At 39.6% G+C, this 25628-nt stretch overlaps 1 protein-coding gene across 1 annotated transcript; it reads left to right on the forward strand.

The window, feature by feature from the left end:
* Positions 1–69: 69 nt before the first annotated feature.
* Positions 70–20835, forward strand: NUDT21 (nudix hydrolase 21). The gene is made up of 7 exons (XM_003916899.4): positions 70–353; positions 3453–3653; positions 4751–4814; positions 12440–12529; positions 17366–17441; positions 17753–17867; positions 19771–20835. The coding sequence occupies exons 1-7, from the start codon at positions 238–240 to the stop codon at positions 19790–19792; spliced, it is 684 nt and encodes a 227-aa protein (XP_003916948.1). The 5' UTR covers positions 70–237; the 3' UTR covers positions 19793–20835.
* The last annotated feature ends 4793 nt before the right edge of the window (positions 20836–25628 follow it).

Below are 25628 nucleotides of genomic sequence, written 5' to 3' on the forward strand. Positions count from 1 at the left end.
GCAGCCATCCCACCAGCTATTGGTCCAATGGCGCTCGGTCTGGCAGGCCACCTCCTCTCTACTTCCTGCCGCCAGAGGCTCCGGGTTCACTTCCTGCGTGCCTACGCCTCCTCTTGCGCTCTCCTGTTAATGGCGGGCGGTAGCCGCTGAGGGGGTTGCAGATAACCGCTTCCCGCACCGGGAAAGTCTCCCCTGCCTCCCACTTTCTGCTCGCCGCCAGCGCCGGAGCTCGCCAGCATGTCTGTGGTACCGCCCAATCGCTCGCAGACCGGCTGGCCCCGGGGGGTCACTCAGTTCGGCAACAAGTACATCCAGCAGACCAAGCCCCTCACCCTGGAGCGCACCATCAATCTGTAAGTGCGGGGCGGCCTTGGCGGGCATTTCTCTCGTGAGCGCTCCTACAGACTCTCCAGCGCGTCCCCGGCTTTTCGGCGTGCTTCACGCCTCCGCACCTCCCAGCCTCCAACTCCCGCTGGCGGATGCGCGCCTTCCTCGCTCCCTCAGGCCCCTTTCTCATCCTCCTGCCTCCGGGAGTTAAGAGTCCTTTTCTGTAAAGGAAGGCTTGTTCCCATCCTATGTATTCGGTCATAATGGGGAAAAACGGAGTTTGCTTTTAACTCATCCTTTCCCCACCTCTCCAGAGGTAACCAACTTCAAAATGTGTGTGTGTGTGTGTGTGTGTGTGTTTTATCCTTCCAGTGAAATGTTTATGCTTTGGCATCACGTATATGGTATTGCTTTGTGATTGTTGATGTGATACGAATGGTATAACCTAGTATCATTTTTGCACATTTCACTCTGACAGTAAGCTTTCGAGATCCAGCTGTAATGCCTAGGTCTAGTTTTTTTCCTTTTAATTGCTACTTAAATATTTCGGTTTATGAATACTACACATGTTATTCATGTGCTCAGGGCTGTCTGCCCTGCCCCATGCCTTATGCCTTCGCGTCGTCTGATGATGTCTCAACGCCAGCATCCCAGGCACCCCAAGTAGGCCCCTCCTTGGGAGTAAGGATGCTGCTATGGTTGGGCTTTCAGACTGGAGGGAACCAGAATGTTTGTACCAGAAAACCCATTGTGGGCTGTGTTTTATTTTCAACACCTTTCCGTTTCAACACTTGAAACCATTGCATTTCAAGGTCACTCTCAGCAGCAGACTCGCTGTAGCAGGTAATTGACGTTTGAGGTGTCTGAAGAAATTGTCAGTAATGCTTTTTAAAATCGTGTCTGAGGATTTGTTTTCGAGGCAACGTGGTGCCTCTATTTTCCTGATGGAGGAAAGTGGCCAGTTTATGCCAGTCTGTGTGTACAAGTGCAAGGATTTGGTGGTATTGATGTTTTCGTAAGGCAGTTTAGGTGTTTCTCTTGTTTTATATTAAAATAAATGGACGTTCTCTCTCCGTCCCCCAACCAAAAGTGATTTGAAGTTGAAAAGATGGTTAACATTGTTTTATTTTGTAAAATGTGTTGGCTTGGAAATTTAGATGATGGAAATGCTGGGTTTATAAAATCTGGAATTAGTCGATAGTTATGTGTATAAAAGTCCTCAGGAGTGGCGGCTCAAGACTGTAATCCCAGCACCTTGGGAGGCCGAGGTGGGAGGATCACTTGAGGCCGGGAGTTGTAGACGAGTCTGGGCAACATAGGCTGTCTCTACAAAAATGTTTTTAAAAATTAAGAAAAAAATCCATCAAATGGTAAAGGCAAATGTTATCCTTTTTAAAAGTATGAAAGCACAGCTTCTGGGTTACTTTCAGTGGTGATTAGAGCTAAAACCCACAGTCTTGTTTTGTCTTGATTACTGAATTAATTTGCATCAAGCCATTATGTAGAATTAACTTGGCAAAATAGTTAGCTTTCAGCAAGATTTTAATCTTCGCTCTATTAAAATTATGGGTTGATTTACAGTACATTTCTTCTCCTATATAAATATAAATATTCAGAAATAATCATTGTGTTGTGAACTTAAGTTCACCTGAGTTAATATTAAGTTGAAAACAAATGCGCTCTCCCCAGTATATTTTCTTTCAGGAAATATTGCATGAATGCCTACTTTGTGCCAGGCACTGTGCACAATACTGGATATACAGTGGTGAGGAAGTAAGGTGTAGCCCCTGCTTTATGAAGCTCACAGTATGATGAGAACAATATGTATGTCTGGGCTGGCACTGATTTCACAGGTGAAAATTCTGACATTTCATCTTGACATCTCTTTACTGATATATTGGAGCTGGCTCTTGCAACAGAGATGTGTAATGGCTATCCTTAATTCTTTCTAACTCAGGTTGTGAGAATTAAATGTTAATATATGTAAAGCGTTTGAAAAAATTGCCTGGCACATCGTGCTGTGTAGCATATCTGCTGCTGCTATGGATGATGGTGTTAGATTTAGCCTTGGGTGTACTGGGGACGTTCTTTAAATCTTTAAAGCATCCTTGAAATGGTATATTTTAATTATTTTATAGCTTTTTCATATGCCTAGAACTTGGCTTCTGGAATTAAAGTAATTTTTAAAGTTTTGGCAACCTTGATTTTTTTCCCCTTTCAAGAATGGCTGAGTGTAGTAGATGCAATAGTGTTGACTATTACTGTCAAGGGCTTTTGGTAGAATAGATACTATAGGTGGGCAAATGTGGCCTAAATTCTTACTCAAAGGCTTCTTGCTGTAAGGCTTTAATTAAGGGCGTACGACATATAAGTATGGAATTTTTAAGTATCTTTAAAGAAAAATTTGATCCTTATTAGGCAAGATGAAAACTGTCTTTAACAGTTTGAGCCATATTTTAAATTCTTGGTAAAGGGGTGGGTAGAAGATTCAGATGAGGAGAAGGAAACAATAAGGAGACTGAATAGAATAAATGCCCAAGGCTAGTAAATAGGGTTAGAGGACAAAAAGAGAAAGTAGAAGAGTTGCTGTGGAAAGGAAAGGCTGTGGTGCAGGAAAAATCTGAGGATAGTTGACTGAGAGAAATAGAAAATAACTGGAGGGATGTTGATGAAAAGTGGTGGCTTAGTTTTAGAAAAAAGAGATTAGCCATTAGCACCCATAATTAAAACTTTCTGATTAGATTAGTAGTCAGAGGAATGCAGGGGGACATTAATTATTAGCCAAATTGGTCTTGTTGGAATAGCAGCCATGGTCTAAAACCAGAGGATTACTAATGTTCAGATAACCATTTCTCTAAGCATTTAAGGATAGTGTTATCTACACTTGAAAGTTAAAGTATGGAGGAGCAGCTTGATCTCATGGAAGCTCTGGCTTTAAGAGTCCAGAGAACAAGATTCCAATCTCTACTGTCTCATTAACTTTAGTTATGTAACTGTACAAATCCTGTGTCTCTGAGTACAACATATGCACTTTTTTTTTGTACTGTGGTTTCTTTATGCTAATGTCTGTCATGGTAAATTATATTCTTCAGTTCTCATGTTAGATGTTTGTCTTTGGATCACAGGTACCCTCTTACCAATTATACTTTTGGTACAAAAGAGCCCCTCTATGAGAAGGACAGCTCTGTGGCAGCCAGATTTCAGCGCATGAGGGAAGAATTTGATAAAATTGGAATGAGGAGGACTGTAGAAGGGGTTCTGATTGTACATGAGCACCGGCTACCCCATGTGTTACTGCTACAGCTGGGAACAACTTTCTTCAAACTGTAAGTAGTGTTGGAAATTAACAGCAAGACAGTTTTTAGTAGGATTGCTATTTATGCAGCTGTGGACTACAATTTTAGCCCTCGGTCATTTATTTCAACAAACACTGCTGTTAATGATGTCTTTAGAAAGAGAAAATCATGAGTAATTTTTCTCCATTGCGGTGCTCATTTATTTTCCTAACTAGTAATCTGCGTGTTTCTATATGTTGTCGATGTTAGTGATTGAGCTTGGTAGAAACCCTGTGGAATAGTTGAGTTCAAGATCAATGTCTAGATGTCATTGTAGCATCACCAAGAACAATTGATATTTCTTTCTTGTTTTGATTTGCATTTCCTATTCTTAAGATGACTTAGGTTTTTGTGGATAACAGTTTATTTTTTTGTCATTTAAGCTCCTGCATCTCTCAAACATTTGATCCACAACTATTTGACTAGATTATACCAAAAAGAAAGGTCTCCAATACTTAGATGGCGCTCTTGAAAAAGTGTCCCATTGTTTAGGCCTAAAGAATATGATCCATTCCTCTCTGGGCATTTCTAGACTCCATTATCATCAGATAGCTTCCAGAGACGAGATTGGGATGGACTGGTGGTTAGCAATTTTGTTTATGTTTGTGCTATGTTATGTATTCTGTTGGTTTAAAACTAGAGTTTATGTGATGGGTACATATGGACATAAAGTTGGAAAAAATGAACAATGTATACTCCAAAGGTGGGGAGGGGGAGGGAGAGGCGAGGGTTGAAATACTTCCTGTTAGATGTTATGTTCACTATTTTGGTGATGGGTTCACTAGAAGCCTAAACCTTAGCATTACACAATATACCTATGTAATAAACTTGTACATGTACCCCTTGAATCGACAATAAAATAAAAAATATATACAAAGAGGAAGAAAACCTAGGGTTTGTATACTGTTAGTCTGGGGAATTGACATGAATTCAAGCATATTCTCCCCCTTCACTTTGATACTTGTTTTGAGTGCCTTATTACACTGAAATATGTTACTTAGTGACTTGATAGACATAACATTTATTGTGTTCTTTGTTATCTCCAAATTGCATTAAGTTGAAAGCTGAAATTCTTAACTTTTATACAGACCTGGTGGTGAACTTAACCCAGGAGAAGATGAAGTTGAAGGACTAAAACGCTTAATGACAGAGGTATTTTTCTGTTTAACCTAACTTTGCATACCATCAACTTAATAGTTAATTTGGCTTTTAATGTCTTGTAAAAAGGATGTTTATTTTGGAATATTGAGTTTTCAATAAATACAACTTAAACCCCAGAATGTTAGTACAATGTTGATTTTTTTTTTTACAAGTTGAACTTACACTTACTTCAATTTTTAAAATGTTAAACTGTGTCACAGCAATGATAAAAACTGACATTTAAGTATTACTGTGCTAGACACTGTTCTAAGTGCTTTACATGTGCTAATTCCTTTAATGACCACCACAACTCTAGGAAGCAGATATTATTAAGTTTAAATTACTTCTTGTTATATAGCTAGTGTGTTGTAGAGCTAGAGGTTTGAATGCAGGTAGTTTTGTTCAAGAGTAGGCCTCTATGGAATTTTGAAAAGAGAAAGATGCCTGTGTTTTCACTTTTTTCACACATTTTTTAGACTTTGCCCAAATTATTCTACTTTTAAAAAATCATTGTAATGCCTGCATGTAAAGACTTGGGGCCAAATGCATAGATACTGAGGACTTTGAGACTGTAAGTTGTTTTCAGTGTTAGTTTTCTTCTTTAACATGCAGTTGCCGCCTGCCCCCTTTACAAAACTCATACATTCTCTGTGCAAAAAGCTTGGCAAACACAGAAAAGCAAAGGAGAAACAAAACTAAAGTCACCTGTAATTCTCCTACTTTTGACCTATTGGTTTGTCTTTCTAGTATTTCTAAAAATGTATTATAACTCTTAAACATTTACTGTGCTTGGACTTCCATTTATGTAATGTCTGGTACAAAGATATAAGTGCAGTAGGATTGAGGGAGTGCAAAATGAGAGACTCACAAAAGCAAAATTTTTGGAAACTGGAAAACAGATGGGCAAATTATAACTAACTTGGCAGAAACCTTAGTCCAACAGACAGGCAGGCAGAATCCAACACGGCAGAGTACCAGAATGACTGAGGAACTGAAGGTGCTAGGTACTTATGAAAGTGGGGGCATGCATGGGCTGAAAACTGGACTGGTTCAAAGTATATATGAAGTATATTTATACAGGTTGAGTATTCCCTATCTGAGAGCTTGGGACCAGAAGTGTTTAGCTACTATTTGATAGCACAATAGGGTGACTATAGTCAGTAATCACTTAATTGTAAATTTTAAAATAACTAAAAGAGTATAATTAGATTGTTTGTGACACAAAGGATAAATGCTTGAGGGGGTGGATACCCTGTTCTCCATGATGTGAATATTATGCATTGCATGCCTGTATCAAAACATCTTGTGTACCCTATACATATATACATCTACTATATACGCAAAAAAATTTAAAAAAAAGTGATTAGGATTTGGGATTTTTTTCAGGTTTTGGAATATTTGCATTATGCTTACCAGTTAAGCATCCCATATACAAAACTTGAAATGCTCCAATGAACATTTCCTTTTTTTTTTTCTTTCTTGAGACGAAGTCTCTCTCTTGTCACCCAGGCTGGAGTGCAATGGTGTAATCTCGGCTCACTGTAACATCCACCTCCCGGGTTTAAGCGATTCTCCTGCCTCACCCTCCCCAGTAGATGGAATTACAGGCACCTGCCACCATGCCTGGTTAATTTTTGTAGTTTTAGTGGAGACGGGGTTTCACCATGTTGGCCAGGCTGGTCTGGAACTCCTGACCTCAGGTGATCCGCCTTCCTTGGCCTTCCAAAGTGCTGGGATTACAGGCGTGCGCCACCGCACCCGGCCTGAGCATTTCCTTTGAACATCATTTCAGTGCTCAAAAAGTTTGAGATTTTGGAGTTTTAGATTGGGATGTTCAATCTGTGTATCTAGATTGTCTTCCCCACTCTGTAATTAGGCAAAGACTGGCTTATGATTGATTCTCTGTAGTAATTGAATCAGAGAACAGCTAGCAATGAAAAAAGTTTAGGGGATGGGGAAGAATAAGCAAGAGTTCCCATTCTGAATAGTCAGACTCTTGGACTTCTATTAGGCTGACAGGATGTTAACAATTGGGCTTATTTTTAAAAAATTTTTTTTGAGTCAGAGTTTTGCTCTTGTTGCCCAGGCTGGGGTGCAGTGGTGTGATATCCAATGTGAGCAATGGTTGCTCACAGCAACCTCTGCCTCCTGGGTTCAAGTGATTCTCCTGCCTCAGCCTCCAGAGTAGCTGGGATTACAGGTGCCCACTGCCATGCCCAGCTAATTTTTGTATTTTTAGTAGAGATGGGGTTTCACCATGTTGGCCAGGCTGGTCTCAAACTCCTGACCTCAGGTGATCTGCCTGCTTTGGCCTCCCAAAGTGCTGGGATTATAGATGTGAGTCACCGTGCGTGGTCTAAGCTTATTTATTTTTTTTAGAGACAGGGTCTCACTCTGTTCCTCAGGCTAGAGGACGGTGGTGTGATCATAGCTCACTGTAACCACAAACTCCTGGGCTCAAGCAATCTTCCTGCCTCAGCTTCCTGAGTAGCTAGGACTGCAGGTGTGTGCCACGATGCCTGGCTAATTAAAGAAAAATTTTTTATAGAGATGAGATCTTGCTATGTTGCCCAGGCTGGTCGCAAACTCCTGGCCTGAAGAAGTCCTCCCATCTCAGCCTCCCAAAGCATTGGGATTACATGCATGAGCCACCAGGCCCAGCCAACAATTAGATTTATATATCCCAGGCTGAGGGTTGGAAATCTTGTTTCTGAAAAAAGTGACCAGTCCAAGAAAAACTTCAGATACTGCCATTTTGGAGCTGTCTTAGTCTGTTTAATATTGCTATAACAGAATACCTGAGGCTGGGTAATTTATAAAGAAAAAGATTTATTTGGCTCACCAGTTGCGGTGGCAAGATTGGGTAGCTGGCGAGGGCTTCATGCTGCTTCCACTCATGGTAGAAAGCAGAATGGGAGTGGGCATGTGCAAAGAGATGATGACATGGCAAGGGAGGAAGCAAGAGTGAATCCGGGAAGCCACACTCTTGAACAACCCAGTCTCCAGGGAACTAATCCATTCCTGATGGCAGAAGGGTATTAAAACTATTAATGAAGGATCCACCTCCATGACTTAAACACCTTCCACTAGGCCCTGCCTGCCAACACTGTCACATTGGGGATCAGATTTCAGCATGAGTTTGGGGGCAGGGAGACAAACCATATCCAAAACAAAGCAAGAATTTTCTATAGAAATAATGTAGTCTTGGCGGTGGCGGTGGTGGCTCAAGCCTGTAATCCCAGCACTTTGGGAGGCGAGGCAGGCCCGGATCCGCAGGTCAGGAGATGAGACCATCCCTGGCTGACACGGTGAAACCCGTCTCTAAAAAATACAAAAACTTAGCTGGGGCGAGGTGGCGGTAGCCTGTAGTCCCAGCCACCGAGGGCTGAGGCGGGGGAGAATGGCATAAGCCCAGGAGGTGGGAGCTTGCAGTGAGCTGAGATCGGCCACTGCACTCAGCCTGGGCGTGCAGACTCTCAAAAAAAAAAAAAAAAAGAAAATAATGTAGTCCTGGACTGGGCACAGTGGCTTACATCTGTAATCCCAGCACTTTGGGAGGCCGAGGCGGGTGGGTCACGAGGTCAGGAGTTAGAGACAGCCTGTCCAACATGGTGAAACCCCGTCTCTACTAAAATAAAAAAAAATTAGCTGGGCGTGGTGGCGGGCGCCTGTAATCCCAGCTACTCAGGGGGCTGAGGCAGAAGAATCAGTTGAACCCAGGAGGTGGAGGTTGCAGTGAGCCGAGATCACGCCACTGCACAGCAGCCTGGGCAACAGAGCAAGACTTCATCTACAAAAAAAAAAAAAAAAAGAAAAAAAAATTGTAGTCCTGTCACTCATGCACACAGAGGTGACAATTAAGCCTCTTGTTGCTTCTACCTTGTGAGTACACAACCAAATATCACTAGGCTTTTGGAGAAAACTTCTTAACAAGAAAGAGATCAAAAGAAGCAAAAGGACCTTAACAGAAGCAGTAAATTCAACCATTGACAAAACTGTGATTAATATTCTTGGTTAAGGGCCGGGCGCGGTGGCTCAAGCCTGTAATCCCAGCACTTTGGGAGGCCGAGGCAGGCGGATCACGAGGTCAGGAGATCGAGACCATCCTGGCTAACACAGTGAAACCCCGTCTCTACTAAAAATACAAAAACTTAGCCGGGCGAGGTGGCAGGCGCCTGTAGTCCCAGCTACTCGGGAGGCTGAGGCAGGAGAATGGCGTGAACCCGGGAGGGGGAGCTTGCAGTGAGCTGAGATCGCGCCACTGCACTCCAGCCTGGGTGTCAGAGCGGAGACTCCGTCTCAAAAAAAAAAAAAAAAAAAAAAAATATTCTTGGTTAAATAAGAGGAGATTTTGCACCTGTGAAACAGTGCTGTTAAAAAGGCATTTTAGCCAACAAAAACCTCATGGATATTTAAAAAAATGTTGGAAGAAATAAAAAATTCAGTAAAAAGTTAAGAGTTTCATTCTACCAGAAAATAGAATGAAAAGATGATAGAATGTAGGTAAGAAAAGATAAAATTAGTGGGTCATTCTAGAAGGACCAATATAAACTACAGATAAATAGAACAGAGTAAAGGAAGAATTAGTAAAGCATAATTGGAGAAAATTTCTCAAACCTCAAAGAGCATGAGTTTTTAGATTGAAAAGGCCTACTGGCCTTGCTTCTATGGTGAATGTTTAAAGATCCATGCAAAGGCATATCATCATGAAATTTTAGATCCTACAAACAAATAAAAAGATCCTAAAAGCTTCCAAAATGGGAGGTGGAGGATTGGTAAGTAGAGAGGTTAAATGCAAAACATCAAAATCAGAAATTGCATTAAACTACCCAGAAATAATTCTGGAAGCTAAAGGATGGTGGAGTGTTGTCTTTGTGATTTTGAGAGACTATGATCTCTGTCCAAGAATTTTCTAATCAAACTATAAATCAAATGTGTGGGTAAAAGTTATTTCTGGACATGCAGAGTTTCAAAAAGTTTCATCTCTTGTACCTTTTCTCAGGAAGCTACTAGAGGGTGTTAACTCCCAAACTGGAATAAAATAAGAAGATAGAGAATTAGAAATATTAAGATCTAACAACATAGGAGAGAGACCAAGAGAAACCCTAGGACTCCAGCTGGGAAGCAGGGTTGAGACTATCAAGTACAGATTACAGCAGGATGATAGAAAAACGTGTCTTAGGCTGGGTGTGGTGGCTCATGCCTGCAATATCAGCACTTAGGGAGGCCAAGATGGGCAGATCACTTGAGCCTAGGAGTTTGAGACCAGCCTTGGCAACATGGCGAAAAATTAGCCTGGTGCGGTGGCTTGCACCTGCAGTCCCAGCTACTTGGGAGGCTGGGGGACAGGGGAGGCTGAGATGAGGGAAGCACTTGAGCCCATGAGGTGGAGGTTGCAGTGAGTGGAGATCACACCACTGCACTCCAGCGTGGGTGACAGGGTGAGATCTTGTCTTGAAAAAAACAAAAACATGTCTTAGAAAAGATGAAATTAATAGAATAACTGACAATTGATATTTGAATTGAGAAGAAATTTAAATTCTCGTGGAGAATGTGGGAAATGAATTTAGTGATAGCAAAGGAAATGAAAGTTACTAACTAAAGAACAGGAAGATTGAACAAGTGAGGAGATATGGAGATATGGTTACTCTGTTGTGACTGATCTACCTGATCATACTAACTTAAATACTGAATGTTGACTTAACCAAATACTGATAATGGGAAGATGCTGGAAGAAAAAGTATAACTCGGTCATGTGATTTTAATATCTAAATTCTCATTCATAGTAGAGGGTTATAGGCTTTTAAAAAAGTTTTTAAAATGAAAATCTGGGCGTGGTGGCTCACGCCTGTAATCCCAGCACTTTGGGAGGCCGAGGTGGGTGGATCACGAGGTCAAGAGATCGAGACCATCCTGGCCAACATGGTGAAACCCCATTTCTACTAAAAATACAAAAAAGCCGGGTGTGGTGGCGGGCACCTGTGGTCCCAGCTACTCGGGAGGCTGAGGCAGGAGAGTCCCTTGGACCCAGGAGGCGGAGGTTGCAGTGAGCCGAGATTGCACCACTGCACTCCAGCCTGGGCAACAGAGCGAGACTCTGTCTCAGAAAAATAAAATGAAAATGAAAAATCAAGAAACCATCATAAAAGAATATTTTGGCTGGGCATGGTAGCTCACACCTGTAATCCCAGTGCTTTGTGGGGCTGAGGCCAGAAGATTGCTTGAGGCCAGGAGTTATAGTGAGCCATGATTGCGTCACTGCGCTCCAGCCTGAGTGACAGAGCAAGACCCTATCTCTTAGAAAAATGTGGTTTTAAGGCCCAGCACAGTGGCTCATGCCTGTAAGCCCAGCACTCTGGGAGACTGAGGCAGGCGGATCATCTGAGGTCAGGTGTTTGAGACCAGCCTGAACAACAGGGTGAAACCCTGTCTCTACTAAAAAGACAAAAAATTAGCTGGGCATGGTAGTGTGTGCCTGTAATCCCAGCTACTCACGAGGCTGAGGCAGGAGAATCACTTGAACCTGGGCGGCGGAGGTTGCAGTGAGCCGGGATTGTGCCATTGCACTCCAGCCTGGGCAACGAACAAAACTCCGTCTCCAAAAAAAAAAAAAAAAAAGTTTTGAAAAATATGACTTTACATTGAAGAAACCTGATAAACAGTACCTCAGCCAGGTGATCGAGGTTGGCATTAGTGATAAGCCACATTGATGCAGCGTGTACCCTTGATATGATGGTGATGAGAATGGCCCTTTTACCTCTGTATTTTTCTTCCCAAAAGCTCATAACCTCAGTTAATTGAGGGATGTTTTACAAAATACTTGACCAGTGTTCCTCAAAACTATCAAGATCATCAAAAACAAGGAAAGTATGAAAAGCTGTCACAATGTAGAGGAACCTCGGAAGAAATGAAGATTAAGTGTAATATGGTATCTTAGATGGGATCCTGGGACTGAAAAATGAAAAAGGACGTTAGGTTAAAGATTACGGATATCTGAATAATATATGGACTTCAATTAATAACCTTGTCTTGGTATTGGTTGATTAGTTTGACAAATGTGCCTTACTAATGTGAGATGTTAACAATAGGGGAAACTGGGTGTGCGGTATATGGGAAGTCTCTGCTCAAGTTTTGCAAGTTTTCTGTAAATCTAAAACTACCCTAAAATAAACCGTTTATTTAAGACCAAGAAGAATGCTTTAAAAATAGAAGCAAACAGGGAAAAAACAACCAAGAGTTGAAAGTTATAGCCAGTGGGAATGGGTGAAGCAGGACAGAGAACTGCAGTTTCTCACCATGAACATTGTGGAACTGTTTTTGGCCACTTAAAATATGTAGAGTATGACTTTGATTAAAATAAGTTTAATGTTCTGCTATACAAATTAATAAAAATGAAAGTTGAATTTTGAACACAGTTTTTATGTTAATACTAGCTTGCCAATTTTGAACTAATATTGTATGTCTTGGGCAGAGTGACATCTATAATAACAGATTATAGAGATGAAATCTATATGGAAGGCATATTATCCCTTTGTCTCTATTAGGAGCACTGCTAAGAATTTTCTTTTCACTGAAAAAGGGGATTCGTGAGTACATATATTTAGTTGTTCACTGGCTGTCTTATTTCTTTTTGACAGATACTGGGTCGTCAGGATGGAGTTTTGCAAGACTGGGTCATTGACGACTGCATTGGTAACTGGTGGAGACCAAATTTTGAACCTCCTCAGGTTAGTGTTCAGTTATATTTGCTAGGCATTTTGGAAGCAGAAAGCTCGTTTAATTCTAGCCACTTTAAAAAAGATTAAAGTAGAATTTGACTTGAAATTTTCTTTTCTTCCCTCCTTAATTTAAATTACAAAATTAAGCCAAGCACTTCTTATTTTAAAGGAAAATGTAAAACAAATACAAGGCTGGGCAAGGTGGCTCATGCCTGTAATCCCAGCACTTTGGGAGGCCAAGGTGGGTGGATCACCTGTTGAGGTCAGGAGTTTGAGACCAGCCTGGCCAACATGGCGAAACCCCATCTCTACTAAAAAATATAAAAATGAGCCGGGTTTGGTGGTACAAACCTGTAATCCCAGCTACTCAGGAGGCTGAGGCAGGAGAATTGCTTGAACCTGGGAGGCAGAAGTTGCAGTGAACCGAGATCGTGTCGCTGCACTCCAGCCTGGACAACAGAGCGAGACTCCTTCTCAAAATAAATAAATAAATAGAACAAATACAAAAGAAGAGAGAATGGTAAAAGTGAATGACTTGCGCTACCCGTTATCTGCCTTTAACAGTTAGCACATCACAGCCCCTTGTTCCACCGCACCATTCTCCTGCCCTTATCTTGGATTATTTTGAAGCCTATCCTAGCTATTCATTTCAATTGTAAATATTTCATTGTAAATCATAAAAGATAAGGATCTCTTTAAAAACAACCATAGTTCTGTCATTATCATACTAAAACAATTCCATATTATTGTCAAATATATAGTCACTGTTCACATATCCTGATTATTTCAATTTTCTTTTTATAATTTGTTTGGATTAGGATAGTCTCTAAAGTCTCTTTTACACAGTTGGCACCTTTTTTTCCCTTGTATTTTATTTGTTAATGAAAATAGGCTAATGTTTCCATTCTGATTGCATTCCCCTGTTGTTGAATATGTAGTTATTTCCCCTGTGTGTCATGCAAATTGATAGTTAGATTGAGAAATTGTATTCAGGCTCAGTTAATTTGGGGAGGGGTAACAAGGCTTGTCATAGGTGGTATATTATCTATTGCTGCATAACAAATTACCTCAAAGTTTAGCAGCCTTTCGGCCTCTGGGAGTTGCTTAGGGTGGTTCTGGCTTAGGCTCTCTCATGAAGTTACAGTCAAGTTGTCAGTTGGGACTGCATCATAAGGTAGAACTGGGGTTAAAGTATCTGATCTCAAGCTTACACTTGTGTGTTAGCAGACTTCTTGGTTTCATCTGGGCTGTTAGACTAAAGCTTTGCTTCAGGTGTTGCTGGCTGTTGTCTCAAGGTCTCCCTCAGTTCCTTGCCATGAGAACATCTCTAAAAGGACAACTCTCAGGCAGCTGGCTTCCCCCAGGCTGTGTGATCCAAGAGATAGTGACAGACAGAGTGCTAGAGGAGTGCCCAAGTAGGAACCCTCAGTCTGTGATAACCTAATCTTGGCAGTGGCATACCATCACTTCTGCAGTATGTTGTTGGTCACACAAGCCAACCCTGGTACACTGTAGGAGGGACTACACAAAGCAGTGAATACCAGGAAACAGGAGTCATTGGGGGTCATCTTAAGGCAGTCTACCGCAAGTGGTATAGTGTACTTCCATCAGGAATTTAAAAATATTTGGTTGTCTCTTTTTATAATGTTAGCAGCTCATTGATGATCATTTCCTGGTCTATGAATTCATAAGGGTTGTGATCCTCATGTAAAAAGAAACTTATGTACTACTGAAGTGTATGGTTTGTGTAGAAAAAAATATATATGCTGTTTTTCCTTTCCTTAACATTTTTCAGAAGAATGATTTAATTCCTTACCATCATCTAAAGACTTGACTTTATTCAAAAGAGAGGATAAGACCAAGACTTGGGTACAGGCAATTTGAGAGGTGATTCCAGGAAGCAGCAGAATACAGGGAGAGTGAGACCAGAAGCAGCAGAAGTAAGACAGGGCGTGTTACTGATCTTTTTACACCTGTGGGCAACTGGGTTTGTTCTGTTAAGGACTAGGAACCATGTGGAATGTACCTCATAATTGTCTGTCAGAAAGATAGATGGCTAGGGACTCCTATCCCCCATGGGATAATGAACTCCCTTGCACTTCCATGTTGAGTCTGATTGCTTGTTGAGACAGTGGCAGCAAACAGGGAACTCTCTGATACCTTTCAAACACAGCTGCCCTGAAATCGGAGGTAGTGTAATGGGGGCACACACACACACAAAAACATGTTTCATTGACCTTCAAAGTGTCAGTATGACCTTTTGGATTTAAATAATTTGAAATATTTTAATCTACGATAATGAGTGATAATGTTACTGAGGCTCAAATATTCCTATTTTTGCTAATGGTGGAACTTCTTAAAGTTGAATCCTGAATTCTTTAGGCAAATTAAAAAGCCCTATGACTTTATAGCTCCTTTACATGACAAGATGTTTCAGGTCAAGCGCTGCACAAAATACCAACCAAGCAAAAGACTGTTCTTTTCTCTTGCTTCTGACTCCCTTGTATGGCAGAGGGACAGGAAGATAGGAGCTGTGGAAGCTGATGCTGGTGTTCACTAAGAATTGCCAGGAACACATCTTGGCTTTAAGGAAGAACAATTTCATATGGAAACAGTGAAGTTACTTGTTCAAAGATACATAGTACAATTATTCTAAACTTTTTTCAGCTTTCTGAACATTCCTTGATCTAATTGAAAAATCCTTAGTAGTGACCCCAGTCATTTTCTAGATAACTTTTCTGAATATCCTCACTCATCTCCCCTACCACTGTCCTAGGACAGTTCCCTTCATTCACTAAAGCCTAGAGTTTGCCCTGGTGGTATTCGATATAAGGTAAGTGTATTGATTTATTTAGGAAGCCTAGAGTGTTAGTTAGGTGTCAGTGGAAAAGGAGCCTATCATCTCCCTATCTCAGTCTTTTTGTATAAACTACAGTCGACTTAAACATTAAGACCAGAGAAGAAAGGCTTAAAAAAATAGGAACACGTAGCCTTGACAGCAGAGGAAATTTGGGGAAATGCTACTCATTTTGTTTGGTCATGGTTTGGGAACTTTTGTTGTATGCGATCCACAGATCTCTTAGCTTGTGCTGTTCAAGCCACTTCTCACTTCTCTGCGACTGTTATTGTATCTGGTTTTCATGACAGTTTAAGGAACCTCCAAAGCCTGGGACAATTGCCTCAATTCATTGTACCCTAGGGATGGCTCTGGTATATAATTATTCTAACTGGAATACTGGTTAGGTGCCAATGAGTAACATAGTGGAAAATAACATAGGCTTTTATAATTAGATAAGAGTTGAATAGATACAGTTAAATCTTGGCTTCACAACTTGGCTGAGTAATCTTGGGAAAGATACTTAGCCTCTCTTAGCATGCGTTTCTATGTAAATTGAGGATGATGCTAATACCTCCTTTTGGCAGCTTCTGCTTTTATCTCACTTTCCCCTTTTATCTGTTTTCAGCAATTTTAAATTCCCCTGCTCAAATACAACTCCAACAGCAAAAGTAGATTTCTCAGTGTATTGTGGAGAGATTTATACAAGAATTGTATAACCCTTAGACTTTTTTTTTTTTGTTCTCTGTGTCAGAATTTTTCCTTCCCGGGTAGCAACTTCCCTCTCTGATTCTCTTCATCCCTTTAAATTCTCTAAATTTCATCGAGTAAAATGGCTTTGGCTTTGCCCATCTGGCAAAACTTCATTTAGACTGCTCTTCTGGTATTCCTGAAGCATGCACCCTGGTTTACGGGGAGGTTTGAGGTTGGGGCTGGGAGGAGGAGCAAGAAGCATCTTGTCAAATGCCTCACAGGCTATATTTGAATTTTTAATGTAGTAAATAGGTCTACATCAGGATTCTAGACTGTTTAACGTACTGATACACACATATATATGTATATATGATGATGATGATTTTTTTTTTTTTGAGACAGAGTCTTGCTCTGTTGCCCAGGCTGGAGTGCAGTGGCACAGTCTCAGCTCACTGCAAGCTCTGCCTTCTGGGTTCATGCCATTCTCCTGCCTTAACCTCACGAGTAGCTGGGACTACAGGTACCCGCCACCATGTCTGGCTAATTTTTTGTATTTTTAGTAGAGATGGGGTTTCACCATGTTAGCCAGGATGGTCTCGATCTCCTGACCTCATGATCTGCCTGCCTCGGCCTCTCAAAGTGCTAGGATTACAGGCGTGAGCCACAGTGCCCAGCCTATATATATATTTTAAAAAAAAACACAAAACAGCTTTTAGGCCAGGCATGATGGCTCACACCTGTAATCCCAGCACTTGGGGAGGCCGAGGCAGGCGGATCACCTGAGGTCGGGAGTTCAAGACCAGCCTGGAGAAACCCTGCCTCTACTAATAATACAAAATTAGCCGGGCATGGTGGCGCATGCATGTAATCTCAGCTACTCAGGAGGCTGAGGCAGGAGAATCACTTGAACCCGGCAGGCGGAGGTTACAGTGAGCCGAGATTGTGCCATTGCACTCCAGCCTGGGCAACGAGAGCGAAACTCGTCTCAAAAAAACCCACAAAAAAACCCCAAAAAACAAACAAACAAAAGCCTTTATTAAAGATACTAATTAAATCAGACTTCATTATGTTGTAAGTATCTGAAGCGATAAATCCTGTGACTACATATTTTATCTTGAATGGTTGACTGGTTTACTGCTTGTTATTTTATATGCATTAAAGCATTTATTTACTAGTGTATCTGTTAGATAAGTCCTGGTAAAGAGAACAGAAAGTAGTATGCTTCTCCCAACAGTTTATACTATACTGGGGAGTAAGCATGTAAAGAAATGAAGCCATGGAATACATGTTAAAGTTGTATTCATTTGTAATTTCAGTATCCATATATTCCTGCACATATTACAAAGCCTAAGGAACATAAGAAGTTGTTTCTGGTTCAGCTTCAAGAAAAAGGTAAGTTATTTTGTTTTCGAAGGTAACCATTTAAAAACTTCTATACAGTAATTTCAAGGATACCTCTATTTGTGTTTTCACAAAGTTCCTTGAATTTGGGGTTTATTGTAAAACTAAAAATACATACCATGCTTTTAGTTTAAAATCTGTGACTAGGAAATGTACCTTAAAAGACATAACCAAAATGTGTTAATGAGATTATCTTTTTTCTTAAACTTTTTGTTAAATGTAAAATTGGTAATTAATTTAAAAATGAAATGGAAGCAGTGATTATATAAGAACTTATAATAATGAATTCTGTTTTATTTTAGCCTTGTTTGCAGTCCCTAAAAATTACAAGCTGGTAGCTGCACCATTGTTTGAATTGTATGACAATGCACCAGGATATGGACCCATCATTTCTAGTCTCCCTCAGCTGTTGAGCAGGTACAGAAAGTTGAACATTTTTTGGTTCATCCATATTAACTGTAAAATTTAAAATATTCTGAGCCACTTGAGAAGGTATGGTTCATGAATTTTGGTCTTTAAGGAAACTAAGAAAGTAGTCTCCTAGGTCATGTGCAAGCCATAGATGAATTGTGACTACTACCATTCCCAGACTATTAAGTTTTGGCATGACATTCTGGTATTTGTGCAAATGCTCTTCCCTAATTCTGATATTCTCAAGAGTTAAGGTTGATGTCTTTATTCAAAGAAGAGATGGTTAAATAGTCAACAGAGTGTAAATATGAGTGGAGTTGTCTGTATAAAAATGTGGCAAATTGGCTGGATGCAGTGGCTCATGCCTGTAATCCCAGCACTTTGGGAGGCTGAGGTGGGTGTGTCACCAGGTTGGGAGTTCAAGACCAGCTTGGCCAAGATGGTGAAACCTCATCTCTACTAAAAATACAAAAATTAGCCAGGCGTGGTGGCCGGCACCTGTAATCCCAGCTACTCAGGCTGAGGCAGAGAATTGCTTGAACCCAGGAGGCAGAGGTTGCAGTGAACCGAGATCGCGCTACTACACTCCAGCCTGAGTGACAGAGCGAGACTCCATCTAAAAAAAAAAAAAGGTGGCAAATTGAATATCTTGGTGTAATATATTCTCTTTCCTTTTTTGAAACTTACTATATTTTGGCCCACATTGAGGCTTGTGGGATTAGGTCCTGAACTTTTACATGGGGTTTGAATCTTTAGGCAGTTAGAGTGATAAGAAATGCAGTTTTTAATTTTTTTTATATTTTTATTTTTTGAGACGGAGTCTCACTCTGTTGCCCAGGCTGGAGTGCAGTGGCATGATCTCAGCTCACTGCAAGCTCCGCCTCCCGGGTTCGCGCCATTCTCCTGCCTTAGCCTCCCGAGTAGCTGAGACTACAGGTGCCGCCACCACGCCAGGCTAATTTTTTTTTTGTATTTTAGTAGAGACGGGGTTTCACCGTGTTAGCCAGGATGGTCTTGATCTCCTGACCTCGTGATCTGCCCGTCTCAGCCTCCCAAAGTGCTGGGATTACAGGCGTGAGCCACCGCGCCTGACCGAAATGCAGTTTTTTAAAAACTGACTTGTACTGGTTGAGGTCTCTATTAGAGCCAGCCATCGATAGGAATTGCAGAATAACATGGTGGTTATGAATGTAGATTCTGCAGTCAGTGTTTGGATTTGAATCACAATCTCAATACTTGCTGGCAGTGTGACCTTGGAACAAACTATTTTACCTATTTGACTGTTTCTTCATCTGTAAATGGGGATAGTAGTCTCTACTTCAGAGGATTGTGAGGACCAAGTGAAATAATGCATATAAAATGCTTACAACAGTGCCAGTAATCTGGTACGTACTTAATAAATGTTAGTGAAATTGGCCTTTTGTGAAAGCTTATTGAGTATGAAATTGCTCTTTCTACTTCATCACTAATCAAACTTTATCTTTTGTCACTCCACTTGGGCCTCCTGATAGATTACAAGTTGAAATGCATATGGGGGAAAAAGAGTCATATTATTTATTCAAACAGCTACTTGCTAAGTGCAGGATCTGTGCTGAGTAGTCAGAGTATAAGGACATGTAGAAACTTTTCCAGCATTAAGGAACTTATTAGTGGATAATTAATCAAATTTATAGTCTTAATTTTTTTATTATAAGTATTCAGCAACAGTGTTTTTAATGCATAAGATGTGACCAGTGAGAGAAAATTGGTGTAGAAAATGCCAAATGTGGTAAAAAGGCATTTGAAGGGGGAAAAAAAAAATGCCAGACATGTTAAGAGAGGGTAGAAACATCCAGATAAATTTCTTTATCTTACGTGGAAAGTAGTATGTACTGTCTTTAATAAAGGTATTGTTCTTTTTAAAATTCAGGTTCAATTTTATATACAACTGAATTCCTGCGCAGTGGAGAAGTAAAAGAAGCCGCTTGTCTCTGTGAGCACAGCTATATACAGTGTAGAATAAATGTGGTAGAAAAGTTTTTTTGGTTTTATCTCTTTTGCGATCCCTAAATTGCCACCTACTTTCTTTTGTTTGAATAGTAAAATTAATATGAAGAACTAGATAGTGGTGTAAACAAATGTGATAATGTTTATTTACTTTTGGTTCTACTCATACTTTTTGTACAACATGAAAGAAAATTGACTTCTTTTTTTATTTTAATTTCTTATTAAACTTCTAAAATTCTTGTAGGTAAGGATCATTTTTCCCTCCACCTTAGGATGGTGAATGTTACAACACAATGACAGGTTTAGGTCAGTCAAGTTTATTAAACCCTTGCTTTGATACCATTCTTGGGCACATACTCCAAGACTGTATTAGATTTTTATGATGAAGAGCTTCCATTACTTTTGAAAACTGTGTTTGTCTGATTGAGTCCAAGATGCAACTCCTAAATGAATTGTGTTGCAGAGAACTCCCAATATAATTCACTGGCCAGTACATTTTATAACCATCCAGGCCTTGGTTTGCAAGCAACAGACCTTAAACGTACAGGAAACTATTAAAATTGGCTTGATCAGCAATCATAGGAATTGGTATAAGAAGAGACTCATTTAGAGCTCAGAGTTTTCTTCACATAATGGGGGTATTAATTATTTGTGCTGTTGCAAAATTATGTGTCTTATTCTTAAAGCCATGGTAAAAATAGTGATCTGTGAAGGAAATTTCTAAAATTGGACGTATTAGGTTTTGAACTCTGAGATTGCACAAATATTCAATTAACTTGAAGTTATATACATAGAGAAGAAAATTTGGTTTTAGCAAATGACGGAGCCTTCGAAAATATTTTTGGAATAATGTGAATCAACCAAAAACTGGGGGTAAGGCAGAGGACAGATTTTGTCAGGTTAAGAGAAAAATACGAAATTTTAAAAACTTTAAAAAGTACTGATAAATTCAGATCAAATTTGAGGGAATAAAAAATATTAGAGCAAAGGAGTTTGCTGGTTGTGTAGTTATTTAATGATCAAAGTGTAGTGTGTATGCCTTATTATAGACTTGACTGTAGGCTTAATGTAAAAAGGAATCTTGCCAGATGTAGCTACTTAAGGAAAAAAGGGTTTTTAATATGAATGAACTTTTGATTAGTATGGTACCAGTCACAGGGCTATTTTCCTGAATATTGGGTGATGACAAAGGTATATGATACTTGAGAAAATCAGGCCAAGTGTAGCTGAGCAATTATATTAATAAACACTCAAGTGTTTTTAGTTGGAGTCATGTCAAACCCTCACATGGTAGTTAAGTAGTGAGTAACTGTGCGTGTCCTTAGTGGTAGGTGAGTACCAGTCCCCATGACCAAAAATGCCCCCTGATTTCCTTTGAAAAAGCCACTAGTTCTGTGAATTGTCCTTTTCCCTCCTGCCCCTAACAGTCCTACCCCTCTAGCCTACATTAGCATATTTCTCATGTATTTTGCTGGTAAGCTCATCCATTAGCTGCATCCTTCAGCTATTCCTTTAGGTCGGGGAGCAAGACCTTTAGATTGGAGGAAGTGGATATGAAGATGGATTGATTCAGCTCACCTTCCATGATTGCTTCTGAGGGAAAAGCTACAGTGGCCACATTTCAGATGTTCACTTTTGCAGTTTGGGGAGGATAGAGAGAGGTAGACTTTTTTTGTGTGTTTTATAAAGTGCTCTCAGTAAGGAGTGTTTGAGTTGAAGAGTCATCTGATTTGAGGCCACTCATGTTCTTTGTAACTTTGACAAATTCTTCACTTCCCACTTCTTCACTTCTTCCCAATATACAGTAAGTACATGAGCCAGTCATCCATACACTAAGGCCTAGTTGAGAAAAGCCTTTGATTCAGGATGGCTGGGTTACTAACCTTGGAATGTAAGAGATCTGGTTTTGAATGTAAAATTCGTAACACATAAACGGAAGTCTTAAAAACTTTTTGCTCTGGTCAGTTACAGGTGGATCCCAATAATTTGTTTTTGGTTTTCTGATGGAAATAATAGAACTAGGGGAAATCAAATCTGGTTGGTAGATGTCTACAGTATTAGAAGAGGGTATAAGGGCACTGTTTAACACTAAGTTCTTTTGATACGTAAGTTCTAATACTTCCAGAAACTGTGCATTCCAGATCTACATACTAAATGCTGAATCATTTTGAAATGGGCTCTTGATTAATAGACCCATATTTTTTAGTGGCTCTTATGTTGTACATTTGTCTAAAATGAAAGCTCTCATTTGCATTCTAAAACTACAATATATGTCATCTTATTCTCCCTGAGTAATCCAAGTATAGTGCAGATTCTATATAAAACTACTAAATGACACTGGAATATGTTGAATAGATTGGGGGAAAAAACTATAAAGTTTTACACAATTGTTTGTAGTTACCTTTAGGATGGACTTACCCCTTTGGAGAAGAGTGAAATTTGTTTTTTCGCCATGTGATGGAAGACCATTGTGATTTTTTAAAAAAGTATATAATACTTAAAATGGCATAATAATTCTGCACTTGAATTTGTACTGTTAACAGCACATTTGGAAGAATTTTAAACTTTTTATTGTCTTATAACTAGCATTCACTTATTATTTTGGATATTTAAGGGTTCCATTAAGTTAACATTGTGTTTGGACGAAGTGTAACCAAATTAGCCAGTCTGTTTTCTTCCATGTTTAATTAGAAGTGAGAGGTAGAAGTACTTCAAATTCAACAGGCCAGCAAGCAATCGGCTTAAAATTCCCTTCCTTAAATGTTGTGCTCTTATGCTCTCGGCTTTTTAATGACTTTATTTTTACAGTACTTGTTCAGTCACTTGAGATGAAATGCTTGGGGTAGCTTTTCCATCCTCAAACTTAATGTTTTTACTGTAGTTCATAGTGTTTGGAACAGTATGTGCCAATCACTGAGACTGCTTCAGAGTTTGCAATTTTGTAAGTTTCATTGCCAAAGAAGGCTTAGTGGTTGTTGACTGTAGTATAAGTCAACTTTCTGTAGCATAAGATTTGATTTTCCCATACTTACCCCACTTGTTATACATCATTGACTATTTGGGTTAAACTGGACTCATTTCAAGCAGTTTGCTTTTGTTGTTCAAATCGTGATGAGAAACTTAATACTGCAATTTGATTTGAGCCATAAAACACATTTTAATATTAGCTTGTATTATATTTATTAAGCTTGTTTTTGTGGGAAAAAACTTACTAAAACCTAGGTAAGTCTAGATTGGGCCAGTTTAGGTGTATTTTGTATTTTAGTAATGGATCATATCGTAAAAATAGAGATAAATTGGGAAGATATATTGATTATGCTGTTCTGTTGAGGGAAAGGTCATGTATTTAGAAATTTAAACTTTTGGTTATTGTGTTTATATCATAGTATACAAGCATCATTTATAGTTTGGCTTTGAGAACTTTTCTGGTATTACGTTTATGGAAAATGTATAAAAGAAACAAGTTTTGGTTATATTTTTATATTTGTAAAGTAAAAGTTTGGTTAAAGTGATCACTGTTCTTTTTTTATTTTATTGTCATTTCAATAAAAAATATTTGAAAGAGAATGACTCTGTGATTGTTTTGGGATAGTCCTGTATGTGTGGCTGCTGACCCTACTGTGCTAGTAGAAATCTTGCATGGTTCTTCATTGTGAGCGGCTGAGGGCCTTTAGGTAAGAGACAGCTTAGCATAATAGCAAGGGCCTGATGGCCGGGTCATTGATGTTGCCCTCGCCTTGTGCCCCACACACTCCCACCCATCCCATTATGTGTTAGCAGTGTTTTTAGCAGACTTAGTTTCCTGCGGTGTGAAAGGGTCACTAGATTTGGAACATGAAGGCCAGAAGTTAGAAGTTGCGTTGTTAACTGTGTGTAGTCCATATCATTGGGGACTGAGGCCGTTTTGTCATCTGCAAAGAGAGGGTTGACTCCTTTAGTTATTTTCTCAAACTTGCCTGGAATTCTTAATGTTCTATGACACACACTATGCCTGCTGCATATGTAATACTGTGTAATTCAATGTCATGTTAAATAGAAAGTTTACCCAAAATATGGGAATATATGTGTGTCTGATAAAACTATAGCCTTTTCGGCCTTTATATCTGAACAGAAGTTTGAATGAAACCTGATAGAAAGTAATTGAAAGGTTTTTCTGAAAACTTTACTACGTGTGTATTTTATAGCAGGCACCAGAGGTCTATGAAAAATAAATATGAAAGAAAAGCTACAAATAGAAATGTATCCATTAATTTAGTTTTTCCTCTAAAAACTTGAAGAGTTGGTTATTTTTCTCTCTGCTAGATTTAGCTGTGGAACATATTGGTCCAGCTGATGAAACACTAGCATGCCATGGGAATACATTTAAAGCTACTGGATTAGATAGTGAAGTTCAGCTTCTAGGATTTTGAGAATCTTAAGCAACAACAAAGCCACTCAACCAGTCTCACATGATGGTGAATGAGGTCATGAATATGAAAGGACTTCAGATATTTTAAAAATGAAAATAGCATTGTATCTAGGTATGAATCTTAGTCCACACAAACTGATTTGTCTGAAATAATTATTTTATTCCCTTTAAATCAAACCAAGTCAGAACCACCATCCCACAAAGATGGCAGGAAATTCAGTCTATCAGTCATAATGGAAATGAAGGAGCTATTTGAAGTCTCAAATCTAGAAGGCATAGTGGTATTCTGAAATGAAGGTGGTGGTGACGAGGCAGCTCGAGCTTTCATCATGGACTCTACTGATTCTTGTCCAAGCAGGACCAGCCTCTCAAAGTCTGATGCTGTCATCAGTCTGCCACACTTGGGGCTTGGGACACAGCTGACAGGTAGCCTGTATGTTGATTCAGTCTCCCCAGGCACATTAAGTATTCATCCCTTTTGGGTCCTGCCTCCTCCCCTGGTCCTCTCATGGAGTAAGATGCAATTACCAAGAACTAGAAGTATTGGTTAAGACTTAAGAAGACTTGTTTGGTTATTGCCAAAATGTCCTTCCTTGAGACAAGGGTGTGCAAAGTACCTTCTTGGAGTGGGAAAGGAAAAAGTAATGGTAGAAAAATTACTAATTCTAGTAAAAGATCCAAACACAAACCGTTTACATTCTTTAAAAATGCAAACAAAAAATAAGCTTTTATAGTTGGGTTAACTTCCCCTGTTCATGTGAAGTTTCAGAAAGTCCAAGCTTCTAAAAGTTTAATAAGGGCAGATCTATTAAGAGCAGCCTGTTTCTAAGGGTGACAGGACAAATTTGGTTTGTGATAGTTTAGAACTACTGTGGCTAGGATTGAATAAAGATTACCAGTTAGTGGTTTAAAAGTTATGATGGCCCAGATCTTGACCTGTAAAGTAGAACACTGCCCTGAAAATTACAATATTTTTTCAAAATAAAGTTTTCCTTTGTTTTACTGATAAAGTTTAAAGTGTAGCATTTTAATTGCATGGCTGTGGGAAAAAAACCAAAGTGAACTCAAGTCTAGTATTCATATAGACCTTGTTTTAAAAAAATGCACGTGTACAAAGGTAAGACCTCTCCTTGTCCCAGTAAAACTAAACGTTCATCAAAGACCCTTTAACAAGATGTTTCTAAAATTTCCAAAGTGGAATGGTAAGCCTGAGAGATCTTTTGTTTTTAGAATATTAGGCATGAAGAAAGACTTTGAAAGATAATTTGGTCCTTTTCTTTAGAAAGTTTGGAAAATCCTACAAATATTTACAGAGCACCTACTCTGGGCTGGGAAGTATTACAGGCCTTGGGGATGCAAAAGGAATAAAACTC

The sequence above is a fragment of the Papio anubis genome, chromosome 18, assembly GCF_008728515.1.
Source record: "Papio anubis isolate 15944 chromosome 18, Panubis1.0, whole genome shotgun sequence".
In the NCBI taxonomy this organism is placed as follows: Eukaryota; Metazoa; Chordata; class Mammalia; order Primates; family Cercopithecidae; genus Papio; species Papio anubis.